The sequence below is a fragment of the Plectropomus leopardus genome, chromosome 5 (genome assembly GCF_008729295.1).
Source record: "Plectropomus leopardus isolate mb chromosome 5, YSFRI_Pleo_2.0, whole genome shotgun sequence".
Taxonomy (NCBI): domain Eukaryota; kingdom Metazoa; phylum Chordata; class Actinopteri; order Perciformes; family Serranidae; genus Plectropomus; species Plectropomus leopardus.
Window position 1 is genome coordinate 18,119,011 of NC_056467.1, and position 15,380 is coordinate 18,134,390.

The 15,380-nt window shown below is 41.0% G+C and overlaps 1 protein-coding gene across 1 annotated transcript in view; it reads right to left on the reverse strand.

The window, feature by feature from the left end:
- rsrc1 (arginine/serine-rich coiled-coil 1) overlaps nucleotides 1-15,380 on the reverse strand; it is a 138,478-nt gene that overhangs the window by 60,357 nt on the left and 62,741 nt on the right. Inside the window, exon 6 of the mRNA XM_042487148.1 lies at nucleotides 11,768-11,819. Within this exon, the coding sequence (XP_042343082.1) occupies nucleotides 11,768-11,819 (52 nt within the window). The remainder of the gene's footprint in view (nucleotides 1-11,767; nucleotides 11,820-15,380) is intronic.

Below are 15,380 nucleotides of genomic sequence, written 5' to 3' on the forward strand. Positions count from 1 at the left end.
CCTCTGGAGAAACATTTACAAGCACAACAACTTAAGAGTCCAAACCTCAAAAACCACATGATGTCACAGGACAAGTTGTTAAACGAGTCCCATCTCTTCCTCACCTTTCCATTGCCAAGGTGCCTCGGCACAACATCTCTATACCGTCCACATGATGAGCATACTGTTGTTAGCAGTATACACCGTCTTTACTCCCTCCTAATCTCTCACACTCTGCATTCTTTGCATTCAGCCTCGCTCTCCACCCCCTCCCGAAAAAGCCCCAAGCGCCTGCCAACGGTCCAAGGTAATTAAATTACTTAGCAAAGTTTACTTAACAGTAAATGGTTAGCAAAATTTAAGGTGATTGCAAATTTGCTTTCATTCCACTTCAATGGCTGGCCTGTTTAAGGCTCGTCTGCAAATAATTAGCACATACATTTGCATCAAAATCGTTTATACCATATGTTGCAAAATTATGGAAAGCAGCAAATTAAAAATATTCTTTTTTCTGTTATGGAAATGTCTACATGTTGAGAGGCGAGAGAGAGAGAGAGAGAGAGAGAGAGAGAGAGAGAGAGAGAGAGAGAGAGAGAGAGAGAGAGAAACGGGAGGAGGGAAAGATATCACCATGTGTCTCCAAACACCGACAACAAGGAGGAGAGAAAAAGGAGGGAGGAGGAAGGAGGGCGCAAAAATGATTCAGTTTGGATTTGAACATACTCATAACAGTCTTTTTCAAGAGCTCACCAGATGCTGTTTGAAATCTGCCCACAGAAGAAAAACAAAGCCTTCTCAATCTCTCACTCTCCCTCTCTTTCTCACACACATACACATACACCGAATCAGAGAATTTCCTCTAAGTGGCTCTCTCTAGTACAGTATATATGGTTCACTAAAGCAAGGCAAGGGAAGTTGTACACTAATTTGACAAGTACTTTTTACACCCTAGACCTTCAGTCTCGGAAAAAGTAAGGATAACTGAAAACAACAAGTATATATATAAATGTGAAATGTAACAACAAAATAAAAAAAAGAACACCTACACATGCATCAAATATAGTAACTGACTTTAGGTTCTTTGACTAACAATTATTTTCTCAACTAATTGATTCATTATTTGGTCATAAAACATCAGAAAATATTACATTTGCCCATGCAAACATGCAAATGTTTTGTTTTGTCGAACTAATAGCTTAAAACCCAAAATATGTTCAGTCTACAATGATATCAGACTGAGAGAAACAGCAAATACCCAGCTGTGTGAAGCTGGAACCAGACAGTGTTTGGTATTATTGCTTGCCATACGACCTGAAAGATTATAAGTGGGTTATGAAAATGACTGACCATAAATTTTCTGTTGACCTGCTTATCAATTAATCAACAAATCATTAGAGCTTTAATTGATTCCCTTATTTTAATTAGGGCTGCAATGAAAGCCCCTTTCCCACCGGACAAAAAACACACCCACTAACATCTGGCTTTTGTCTTTGGTGGAAAAAGGTTTCAATTGGCTTTCATTCTCAGGACAAATGACTCTGCAGTAGTCGCTATTTATCGGCTCCAACTGGCAGTGATGTAAATCTAACATTTAGGTGGACGCACCAATCTTCGCCATTTTGCGGTGCGATGCAATGACAGGCCGCCACAGTCATCAGTCATCAGCCATCAGTCTTTGTCCAAGTAGCGCTTAAACACCGTGCCAAATCAGTGGATGTTAAGTTTGAAAGAAAGACTGAATTTTTTAAAGATATAAAACAAGTAGTAACCACCTTAATGTTTTCACTGGCCTTTATGCTGCTCCATTACTGTTTAACCCTGTTTTCCGGCCCAAACAGTACAACGAAAGAACAATATAAACATTGACCAGTATAAAAAAAAAGGTATTCCCAGCTGGCAGTGTTAAAGGAGTCATTTCTGTGGGTTTGCCCCCATTAAAAAAAACAATAACATATGTGCTAATTTTGGTGGAAAAGGGGTATAACAATGTTGTTTTTATTATCAATTAATCCAAAATGCCAAAGTTGACATGTTCAGATTTCTTGTTTTGTTGGAACAACAGCCCCCAAAATATTTAGTATCATATCATAGGAGACTGAGAAAACAAGCTAATATTTATCTGTGTATGCTAGGGCATTTTTGTGTAAAAAAATTCCCAAATATTAATCACTTATCAAAATAGTTGCCTATTAAAGGTCCAGTGTGTGAGTATTTAGTGTAGGGATGCACAAAAATGTTGGGACATCATCAGTACTGGATTTAAAATGAAATATCTGATATCGTCCAACATGCTGATATCTGCAGATATCACTATATATATATATATATATATATATATATATATATATATATATACTGACAAAGTGAAGTCCAAAACATCAAGCCTAAGTGGAATATTACATACACTGAAAAACAGTCACTAAAATTGATATATAAACTGAGGGTAAAAATTGATATATAAATAATGGCATCAGTTATGGGTTGTTTTATATCGGCATATTGGACATTGGCAAAAAAAAATCCAATACCTTGCAGCCCTAATTTAGTGGCATCAATGGAGAAGTTGAAGGACTGAAACTTCTCACGTGTGCCAGGTGTGTGCAGTGGCGAACGTGAAAATGCAAATGGCTCTATCTAGAGCCAGTATTTTTTTTTTTTTTTTTTCGATCTGGGCTATTTTAGAACAACATGGCAAACACTGTAGCAGAGGATCTGCTCTGTTTGACCTAAACGTCTAATTCTATGGCAACAAAAATGCAACAATATTTATATTTATATTTATATTTTTAAGCCATTATACACTAATAATAAAACACAGTTGTGAATATGAACTAAAATAGACTAAGTGTTTCAGCTCTACTCTTAGTCTCAAATTTCCAAAGTAGCAGTAAAGAGCACAGCATGAGAAGGATGGAAGCAACAGAAGGGTGAGAAGCATGGGAAGGGGGGTATCTCAAGCTTACTATAGCAAATAGAAACCCAGGACCAGCAGGACCTGTGTTTATTATACCCATAAAACAAACCAAAAATCAATTGCACATAAAACTCTGATCCATGCACTCCTCAGGTCACTCAGTCCACCCTGCTGTTGACAGACACATTTGAACTGGAAGACTTATTTCTTACGGAAATACATAAAATCCACTTGCAGGTGCAGAGGAGTACAGAGATCCATCTCAAACACATCCTTTCTTTAAACGCACATGCACCTTTTAAAGCGTTAACAGTTCTTTCGAGAGAGTCGGAGCAACAGCTTGAGGCACAGGGCTCTTACTATGAGGTATGGCTCTCTAACTGAGCTCGACAAACCCTTCCTTCCATCCATCCACCCCTCTCATCTGGAGGTCAGTCCGCCTGCCACCAGTGTCAATCTGCTGCTAAGTGAGCGGCAGGGGCTGTTTGATAATAGCTTATTCAGGTATTTGGGTCCTGTGTAACTGGAGGTCTCTCTCTCTCTCTCTCTGAGACATAATTACGAGTGTTGACTGGAACAGTGAGGTAATGGCACATAAATCCAGCTGATCAATGGTTACGGAGACTAAATTACAGGACATCCCTGCGCCATTATCCCCCCAAAGGACAATAGGAGACACATTCCTGCACAGATGCAAAGGGGATTTCTGTTGCTATTGTGTAATTGTTTCATTTGTTTGGATGTATTGGAGGCTTACATTTCTGGCTTTGTGCTTGAATATTTTTCACAAAAAAAGTTTATCTAGCAAAACAAAAAAGGGAACCAAAATGTATGCATCAAACTAAATCCCCTCAAAGCAGCTAACCTGGAAGCATCTCCGCTGATTTGTTAAGTTGAAGCTTTTAAATGTGGTGTTTATAAAGTGCTGCGGGGTAAACATTAGCAAATCTTCTCTATGGACCTGGCCTGTTTTATTCATTAAGCTACGTGAGTCATGATTAGCTGTTTTATTCTCAACCCGTTTTTTTCTGTTCTTTTTGATCTTTCACTGAACCTTTATGGTTGCATCCGAAAATCTGAATTCAGCAGCAGTAATGTTGCGAGACAAAGCAGTACATTAAAAAACAACACATGACCCTCACAGCAAAAATAATAATTAAAAAAAAAAGCTGTCATCAGGTTGTTTACCATCTTTTGGCTCAAAAATATACAATTTTCATTACAGCAGAAGCTGCCTTTTCAGTTCAAACTGTTCAAAGTCAAGAGGTGTGCTGCCGTTGTTGTTACAATAACACCTTTAGCAAGGAGAACATGTGGTTAGGAGTTATTACTGGGAAATTCCCATGTGTTTTGACAGAGAAATCCCCGTTAAGATAAAGGTCGCCGCTGACTGGCGTTTGTGACAATCACCTTCGTCATGTCACACAAAAAGTGGAGCTACGCCCAGAGTGACGCCGATATGATGAAGATGGATAATGTGTGATAACTGTTATTCACTGCCTAACAAATCCTGTGCTGCATACCAGCGATCGCGGCTAAATCTTGAGATGACGGCAAAAGTACAAAAGTGGCGGACAGAAAATTGGAGGAATGAAAAAGGATGAAAACAAGCTTATGGAGAAAAAAATATGCAGAAAGGCCAGGGAAATAAAGAAGGAGACCATGTAAGGAGCTGGGTCTTGTCTCAGTCTCCCCATCCCCGTCACCTCTTATCCTGGCAGAACAAAGGGCGGCAGCCTCCTAAATGTGGCGCATTAGCCCTTTAGTTCCAGAGGGGGTAAGGTGACACCCTCCATGTATGTGGTCTGTTCAGCACACATCTGTCAGGGCCTGAGGGGGTGGGCTGGGGCGGTGGGAGGGACAGCGGGTTCTGGAAGCACAAGGAAGATGGAGAAAAGGAACGAGGAGCTCAAGAGAAAGGGTGTGTGTGTGTGTGTGTTTTGTGTTTCTTCAGGACCCCTGCTGCGACAGAGAAGCCTAATACCCTGTTTACTGTGGAAGAATTAGTCCTATCGCATGATGCTGCTAAGCTTGGCTGGTCCCCCACGTCATCCTCTTTATGTCTGTCACTGGATTACAGAGCAGATATAAACAGACAGAAAAACTTACAGACACAAACAAGAAGGACACACTCCTACAGACATGCCAATTAACCAGCATGCACCATAAGACCAGGTGTTGATGATACTGTGCAAATGCATGTAATTCTGACAAATGTTCCGCACTTTTTCCTCTCAACGTACATAAAAATGCTTGAAAAAAATGTTAATAGAGATTGAAAGCAACATTTACAAATGTCTATGTTGAATTTGAAGTTTCTTTTAAACTTAAGCATTGGCTTACTGCGTGTTTTACATCATTTTTGGTGGACTTTTTAAACAGTTTTAATGCATTATCTGTAATACAAACTTATATGGAGGCAGCATGGTTTCCCAATAAAGAATTATTGATATTAACTACACTAAGATACCACCATTTTCCATATAATTCCACCTAAAGTTGAAGGGTTGAAGGAGTTTTTATATGTGTTTTGACAATAAGGGGGTATCTTGGCCATTTCTAGAACCGAACTAATTGCCATCCAATCCCTGAAAAATGCAGTTCTTACAGAAAGTTTTTGATACAAAATCACAGCATTCCAATGGTGTTCGACAGGCAGGTGTTTTAATATAGTGTTATGGAGAGATTTTTGGCCCTTTTTTTAAATAAATGAGTGGTAATAAACACTTAGATTTAGCACCAAATCTTTGTAACAAATGGTTTAAACCTCAAAATTAGTACAGCAACTTATTGTCCTAATATTGGAGTTTGAATGGGCTGCTAAACGAAACACGATGCTCAAAATAATCCTCAGGTTTCCATCTTTCATATGATGTATATCACTTCTATGTGGGATACAGAGTTGACCTGCTATCACTGCATAAAGATCCTCTGCCCCCCCCCAAAAATGACAAAAATGGGTCTAGACTGGGTCTCAGAGGTTTACAATTTAAAAGAAAAACATCTCAATTACCGCTAAAAGTGGGAGATATTGTGATTATATAAAAAAAAAAAACACTAATGTTGCCTACATCTGCTTAAGAGGCTGACACAAACAAGCACGCATTTAAGTTAAATTTTACATGAAAGCTTGAAAACCCACAACTGCTTTTATTTTGCTGTATAGTTGTAAATCGCATCACTTTTTCAAATGTTAAAGGAGATTTAAGAAGTTGAAAAAAGGATAGCTACAGCTATATAGCTATAGGCACATCGCGTAGGAGATTTATGAATCATATTTATCCACCTTCAGATAAGGAGACTAATTTAATCCAGTATCCTCCTTCGTTTGGAGGGTAGGTATTCTGTGCAGCATCTCAAGAACTTCTTTTCTATTTTCTATTTTATACATTAGCACAAATGATACTGCTGGGAATTGCAGTAGTCAGAGTTGTAGAGTTGCTCAACATTATTAAAATCAGAAGTGAGAATCTTTCTCCCTACCAACTCCAGCCAGGTGTCAAATTTAGACGAACCAATCGAGGAAGTTAATTCAGACCAGTGAGCCCCTGCCAAGTTCAAGCCTCTGATGAGATCTTAAGGATTGTTTGTTTTGCTCCTGTCAAAGGTTCAAATAGGGAGAAGACGGAGGTTTTGATGACCCTTGGCCCTCAGGTCCTTAGTGGGTGTTCTGCAAACACTGCCTATTGACATGTGGATAAGGAGAGGCCTGCCGCTGCACACAGTGCTTATGCTCATTTGAGTGGAAAAGGACACTGCTCTGAAAAGAGCCAAGAACCTAGCAAGTGGCGAAAAGAAAAGAGCATAATACATATGTAAGGGTATTGTTGCTGTTGCTGCTCTGTGTGTGTGTGTGTGTGTGTGTGTGTGTGTGTGTCTGTGTGTGTGTGTATACGTATGAATGAATAAAAGTATTTTCTTTTGAGTGTTTTGGTTCTGAGAGTAGAAGGCTGCTGCAGCACATGTGTATTTGTGATTTATATGGAGATACCAATTAATCAAACGCACTGAGGATGCCACATAGTAGGGGCACTGCTGCTTTTTGTGATGACATAACCTTTTTACTATAAAAAACTGTCAAACAACATATGTTTTGCTTTCTCGACCTGTGCAAAAGGCTTTAATTAAGGCTGGGACAAGTAAGTAATAAAAGAATCTTGGGTAAACTGTGATTTTTCTGACAGTAACGACCATCTTAAAAGTCAAATATTTCAGAATGTATGATCAATATTATTGTTATTTATTTAAAATCTTATTTCTTATGTGTGTATTTTCTGCATATCACAACAATATTTATTTTTAGCAAAATAAAAGTATTATGAAAGCTACAAATACTGATATTGTGGCATTCATCTTGATGAAATTAGCAAGTGAGTATATCTTGGAAATAGTGTTTGTGTGTGTTTGTTTGTGTGTGTGTGTGTGTGTGTGTGTGTGTGTGTGTGTGTGTGTGTGTGTGTGTTTGATATGTAGGCCAAGCAGGAAGTGACCCATAAACATATCCATCCAGCTCTTTCATTGGGGGCCAGTGTTGCCCTCCTCCTCTCACCTCCTCATCCCAGTCCCCACACACACACACACACACGCACACGCACACGCACACACACACACACACACCACACACACACACACACACACACACACACACACATATGCACGCACGCACTCTCAAAGCCCCCAGTGAGTGCTAAGCAGGCCAGCGGGCCAGCCGAGGGGGCTCATTACAGGTCCACAGAGCCCCCAAACACAAAGGCCTGAGCCGCTTTAGCCATGGGATGATCTGCTCTCTACTGACTAGAGAGAGTCCATAGACGGACAAAAGGAGGGAGGAAGGGAGGGAGGGGATGGGAGAGAAAGAGGTGGAGGAAAGCAGAGAAGAGGAGAGGAGAGGAGAGCCACGGGCTTTAAGGATGTCAGGAGACCCCGAGAGAGAAAGCCTGGCGGGCGCTCAGAGAGGAATGGAGGGAAGGAGGAGGAGGAGGCTTAAGCTCCACGGCTACGTCAGGACATTAACATTCACACAACCTCCCAACATCTGCTGCTTCCTTCTCACCCTCCATCCCTCCCTCTTTCCATCCCTATCTCCCTCTGTCCGCTAACAACTCTGGAACAAAGACAGTAAGACGGAGGCTGAGAGGACAGATAGACGGAGAGGGGCGCAAGCAAATAAGAAGAGATGTGAGACAGGTAAATTTAGAAGATTTGACGGCTTAGCAGCTGCAGGGTCAGAGGACTTGAGGAAAAAAGATACTGCTAATATTTCTAATCATACAAACATGATTTAAATTAGTGAGGGCACTCAATGGTTAATAATAAAACAGTGGCAGCACAAAACATGGCTGTAATAAATAAGTAAATCAGTCTGAGTACCAAATATGAAGTGCTTTATCATGTTTAAATCTGTCATCAATTAGTATTTTACTGTAGTATCGTTATGAGCGCCATGATCACAGGCACCCAAAGGCCTGATACAGGCCAGAATGGGCTCTGTGGTGAAGACAGTCTCTGACTGAGCCATAAACCTGTTCTTTTGGAAGCCTCCAGGAGAGAGAGGAAAACCAGAGACATGTCCAGCGCATTAAACCCCCTCCTCTAGTCCCGGGACTGGCTCTGGGTCCGCCTCTGCACCAGTCTGGCCCTCTGCACTCAAAGCCACATGCTCAATTTTATGACGCTTCACCACCGTTAGTGCAACATTAGCCTTGAGGTGGCAGGGCAGGGAGTGTGGGGTGTCTGATATACAACAGAGATCATATTTGAGAAAGGGGAAACAGAAGTCAAATTGTCCCCCACTACCAAATAAGTCCTGCATGTCAAACGTAGCTGCGTTTCCACCAAAGGCTTTCAGTATAGTACCTTTGGAACCAGGAGTAACACCTATGAAGAGGTGGCCCTTGATCTGTGCAGCCTGTCCACGGCAGACAGTACTCCTACATGTGGGCGGGGTTGTTGTCACTTGCTGCTCCATCAAGCAGTTCTCACTGTATTTCCGTGTTCACTGCTGATACAAAGTAAAGTCTGTACCCTGTTTATCATCCACAGAACGGGGCTGCAGGCTGGAGTGAGAGTCTCTCTTAATGGGATATCGCAACACTTTTTTTTCTCCAAGTGACGAGTAGAATATATGCAGTTCATATAATCCGGTTGCAATTAATATACACATTTTCAACACTGGAAGATCCACTCATGACTAAAAGTGTATGTCATCCAAGAGAGTCAATAAAAACAAATGGAGTGGTCAAAGTTGTCAAGTAGAAATTTAGGATGTACTGATAGATTCACGTCATCAACTCATGCATTAAGTAACATTACAAGTTAACATTCCACCTTAAATGTTGCCGGCAGTTGGCCCAGTGAATTAAATTACTTTTTCTTTGTCTACAGCTGCTGCTAGAGGCTGCAGAACATCCTTTCATTTTATAGTTATAGTTTATTAATGTGTGAAAAACTTGTCATGGTATGAAAAGTGGTTAAACCAGCCACAGCTCAGTCCTGAGCACAGAGGGTTGATTTTCTATTGGCCAATCAACAGACGGCAGCATTTATAGCTCCACCTTTTAGTGCTGGATCAGTGTGACAGGTACCCCAGGCAGAGGAGTGAGAAATTGGGGACTGTTCCAAAGGCACTAAAGGTACCATCCACAACTACCGAACTGAACTGAACCATACAGACCTGTTAGTGGAAATGTCCCATATATAGTAAGTTCAAGGTATGATGAAGTTTGTAAAATAAGCTTTACAAAATCCCAATTCAGTGAAATCACAGTAGGGGATTGCAGCGTTGCTCAGTGGCCTTTAGGGCAGAACAAGTCCTTGGTGAGGTAAGTGTGTGGCTGCTGGGTGCTTTATAGATGATGTATAGATGCCTGGTTCTTTCATATATTTCCTGTGGTGAAATTAGAGCCCTGTTCTGAAGTGTAGGCCCGCCTGTGTGTGTGTGTGTGTGCATGACTGTAAACATGAAGACATCTTTCTCCACAGTCAATCTCTGCCTGTCACATCTGGCTCGCAACTCTACCCCTCGAATACACACTGGAATATATACACCGCGTGCATGGTGACATCTATGACTTATGTACTGGGAGGAGTGTTTGAAATTAAGCTGCAGTGAATATGGGCCCAGAAGCACTCAGAGCTGAGAGCAGGCGAGTGTGTGTATGCATCTGTCTGTTTGTGTGAGATTGTGGTGGTGTGAGTCTGTGTGTGGGAAAACAAGGACCAATTCCATCCAGGTTCGCAGTGTGTATATGTGAGACTGTTGCTCATTTCCAGCTCAATGCCGTAAAAACTGTGTGTTAGAGTGTCAAAATATGGATAAAAAATAAAGTCTTAATATGTTTTATTTTATCCCCTGATATACAATATGTACTGTATCTTAAAATGTATACATTTTCTCAAAAGTATCTCTATTTAAACAGACTGAAAGAAAAGATGTCATTGAAACAATGAATACAGGTTTTTGTTTTAGCTTTCTCTGCTTCATGGACAGAGTTAGTGTTGATCTCTGCTTTGGGATAAAAGGCCATGTTACTCTGCCGGTGCCACTTGTACTTGAACCAAATGTCTACACACAGTACAAAACTGGACAAGCTTACTGTCAACTACATGCATCAAAGTAAATAGATGTCTAAATAACTGGCATAAAAACACCATAGATTTCAAAATATATTACCAGGATTTTTCCTCCATAGAGAATTACAAGACAACCACCTCTGTCAAAGTTGGTCCTGTATCCAGCTCTCGACAAAACTATCACAGGTGTCATGACAGAAAACACTATTTTCTCAAAAGCATTACACTTGGTGAATTTCTGTCATTTGTAACTGCAATTTTGGCATCACACTAATGTGGTGGCACTATCATATTTAGTACAGTTCACCAGGAAAAGTAATGCTAAAACTGCCAAAGAGGAAAAAAGAGTTTGTTTTGAACCACGGCAAAAGGGGGTTCAGCCTAGTGAGTCACTATATTTCTGCTGGAAACATCTTTGTAACTATGGCAAAAAAAGAAAACAAAACTAATTTTCTCTGCAATTTGATGATAGTTTTATATAACTAGTTGTAGATCATAAATGCTGTTCCATGGTAGTTGGACTCTGTGTTTGTGAGTGCTACTCTAATGGCCTCTACCAGTGTCACTAAATGACTGTCCTGAACTGAGACTACACCGTTTACACCTGTGAAATGTAGGGAAATAAAGTAATTCTTTCATCAACTACTTTTGCCCATTTTATCAAACATGACATTAGTTCATTACGATACATGAGAACATGACTGCCACATATACTGATAAAAGAAAATGATTTAAAAAAGGAAGTAAAACAATCAAAATAAATGATTAAAAAGAGGATAAGGCCACAATTGATCAATAATTGTCTTCTTTTTTTCCAACGAAATAATTACAGAAACAAACTGCTTGTACAAAAGTGTTTCCTTGAGCCAGTTGAAGACTTGGTACACATGCTTGTGTGTGCACATGATCAGAATGGTACCACCTCCACTTCATTCTGAGCCAGGAAAAACCCAGATTACCACAAATACATACTTGCTATACTGCATAACCCTTGTGTGATATCAAAGCGGCATGTTTACAAAGGGCAGCAGATGAAGTTGTGTGTAGGCAAAGTGGTGGACTGAGGTTCAAGGTTCACTGAGAGAAAAGTCCCATCTTGAACTAGAATATAAAGTGACTCAGCACAATGAGGCTGACTGCAGAGTGAGGCTGCTCTACACAGTATTCTCACACTCCGTCTTTAAGTTTGCATCCACGAAAGGACGACTGACCACAAATGGCAAATGACAGAACACGGCAAAAGCTCTGAACCACACTGCAGCTAAAAAAAAATCGAGGGTAGAGAAACTATTTTCGACTTACCTGCAGCCTGCAGGACCATCTGCATTCGAACCTTAGCCTGCTCCGCTGGAGTCTACAGAAAAAAATAACAGACAGATGACACAAAATCAGGATGTTAGTCAACAATAATAATGTGATATTTTAATTGACTCTAACAAAGGGTTTCTTTTTCTTCTCAGACTACTTCAGAATAGAGCCTTGAGCTGCTGTGTTGCTCAACGGCACATTAGATAGAACAAGCACTTGTTAACACAAAGGCTTTTCTAAGGATGATCTACTTGTTCACTATACCGACCTGCAAAGTGCAGTCCAAAACAGGAAAGGACAGCCTTCACAAAACATTATCTATGTAATCTAGCTCGAAAACTGTTGCGTCCCTCAGGCTGAACTGTATTTGACCAATGATAACTTTAACTGCAACTGTTAAAAGTTAAACTGTCCTCACAGAGCAACAAGGGACAACTTTTACCGATCTACTAGTCTAATCATCTGTTTTAAAGAGGGGGGAAAAAAAACACCCTGCTGGTGAAAAACAGAAAGCAACAACATCTCTGACACACCAGGGAGAATCAATGAGGAAGAGATGAAGAGAAATTTAGAGACAAAGAGGGAGAGTGAGAGGAGAAGAGAGAAAACAAAAGCTGCTGTAACAAGTCTTTGGAGAGTTGGATAAGAGGGCACAGAGAGCACATTTTACAAAGATCACAGCCAAAGACTCAACATATTCCCCGTCCCATCGTGTGTGTGTGTGTGTGCGTGTGTGTTTGTGTGTCTGTGTGTGCATCAGAAACGCTTAGCGCGCATGAATGGGGGAGGGCCTTGTGCTTTGACAGCTGTATTGGGAGGCGCAGCCCTTTTTTCGACATGCCCTCTAAAGGGTCTTGCTGTAATTCCAATATCACTGCTATTAGATTTGAGGGTCTTAATTGTCAAGGAAGAATGATGGCTACGGCAGGGCGCGGAGCTGTAAAAGGCGAGCACGGTGCAGATTGCTCTCTGAGGTTTTTTCCGGCACTGCCATGGCTCGGCGGCCCTCGTTACCATGCAGCGGTGAAGACTGTGTGTAGGATTAGAGAGAAATTAAATGCTAATGGGGATGGGATCTGAATCTGCTGCCTGGGAGCATCATTTAGACGACAGGGCCAGGGCGTCGCTGACAGGCAGCGTTTCCTCCCTCCTCCTCCTCCTCCTCTACAGACAACCCTGCTCTTCCTCCCGCCGCTCCTTCTCCTGGCTCCCCACCCCACCCACAGCAAAAAAATCTGATTTATCAAACTGTAAACTTGTCACTTTGTAAAAACGTCACTTTTCGGTGGCAGCCGGGGAAATATAATGACCCTCTTTAATGTAGCGATGTCAGGGTGCTGTATTCTAGATGGAACGCACATCAAGGCGCCGCAGACAGACTGACGCACACTTAATGCAACATGGATGTGTGTGTGTGTGCGTGTGTATGCCCTGTAGCAGGTGACATAGCGGATCACGCTTACACCGACTGGCACTGCTTGACAGCTGAAATTACTAATCACTATTATGCTGGAGACGAGGATGAACACTTGAGGCCTTCACCCACACACATGCGTACACAGACACACTCACACACACACACGCACACGCACGCATGCACACACACACGCATGCAAGCACACAGGCACGCAGGCACGCAGGCACACACGCACACGCACTTTCTTTTCCCCCTTGTGAAGTCATTAGGGCAAAATTCAGTCTTTTTTCTTTCTTGCATTTTGGAAGAAAAGCAAGGATTACATGCCGTAAAAATAAAAGTCCTGGGCAAGATTTGAACCCAGTTAATGGTATAGGGCTTAGCCTGCTGAAAAATTAAAATGACACAGGAATCAGTCTCGGTACAACCAGTCATTTAAAGCAATAACACATCACAGCTTAACGAACCTGATCATTGTGTGCTGTGCAATCATCTTAGTTACAGTTTATTACGACGCCCCCCTCGGTAATTACATTAGCATTTGTTTACATTAGCCTTAAGGCATGTGCTAGACCATGCATCCTCGGTGCACACACAAACGAATACACACACATGCACGCACGCATGCACGGACGCGCACACACTGATGCCAGCTGTGGGTAATACAACACTGAATCAAGCAGGATAGAAAACTGCTGCTGTTTTGTATGTCAAAACTTTCAAGCAACCTGCTAATGTCAAAGTAGTTATTTCTAAGGATGTCCCGATCAGATCAGCGTAATCAGTATCAGGCCCCATCAATGCATTTTTTAATTGATCGAGATTGCTTATTTTGAGCACGTACCTTGCCTGATCCTACGTTTAGGTCTGCCATCACACAGGTGTCGTAAATGAAGAGGACAAAATGATAAGCTATAACACAATAAGTGGAATTGTGATTGTATTACTCATTTATAGTGTTCTTTGCTTTTATTACAATGCTACACTCAGTGGAACTGAGAGCAATTTCTTAAGACATATATTTTTTTACTTGGTTACCTTATTAAAAAAACAAAAAAACAAAACAAATGCTGCACTTTGTTTACTCTGTTATTTTTGTAAAGAATTAAAAAAAAAAACCCTTAAGGGACTTTTGATGCAGACATTTTTTTCTTGTATTGCATTGCAGAACTATCAAACTGTCAAGTATACAGCACATACTGGATTGAATGAAATAACTTTAAGGTACTTGAAGTGTGCATTGTGAAGCTGTATTATCATGGTAAATAGAAGTAATGTATCCGGACTCAGTATCGGCAGATAATCGATATGAAATGACTTGGGGAAAAAAAACTTTATTGGGACATCCCTAGTTATTTCCTATCACCCTGTAAAAGAAAAAAAAAACCTGTTTTAATATCAATGATTGGTGCGTGGCCTGAGGTGTGTGCAACATACTTGAAGTTTTCTGCCAAGTCTGATTCTGCTTTTTCTAAATAAGTGAAGAAAAGAAGCATGCTTCCTGCCTAAAGAATTAAATGAAGCTGAAACAGGCTAATTAAACCTAATTATCAAGTGATGTAAAAAATACTCAGAAGTCAACTCAGAACTAAGCAAACATAATGATATAGAATACACACACACACACACACACACACACACACACACACAGAAACACACACACAACCTTGCATATTTTTGCTTCCCAACAAACTCTTTATTTTTCTCTTTAATTCACACATGCGTGCCCGCTCCCTCTGTGTGTAATTCATTAGTAAACAATAAAAAGGCGTTAATTGTGCTCCCCAGAGGCAGATCTGTGTTCCCCCCACTGGGAAAGAGGCACCCGCTGCATCTGAAGTGGCTTCGCCCCTCAATTAGAACTGCGCCTTCCGACTCACACAAACAAACATGACACACAGAGGGAAGGACTGTGTGTGTGTGTGTGTGTGTGTGTGTGTTTAGCAGGAGTAAGGTGGAATTGTGTGTGTGTGTTGGAAATGAGCAGTGTTTTCCTTACAGGGGCTTTAGATTATCACACTGTGAGGAGAGGGGAAACAGGCAGAGGGGGACAAAAGACAGACAGAGGAAGTTGCTTTTGTTTTCTTCAGAGCTAAAGGAATATAGCAGACAAAAGAGGGAGAGTGCTAAGAAGAGGGAAGGTGAGGTAAAAATTAAAAGATGGTGAAGAAGAATACGGACATAGACCGG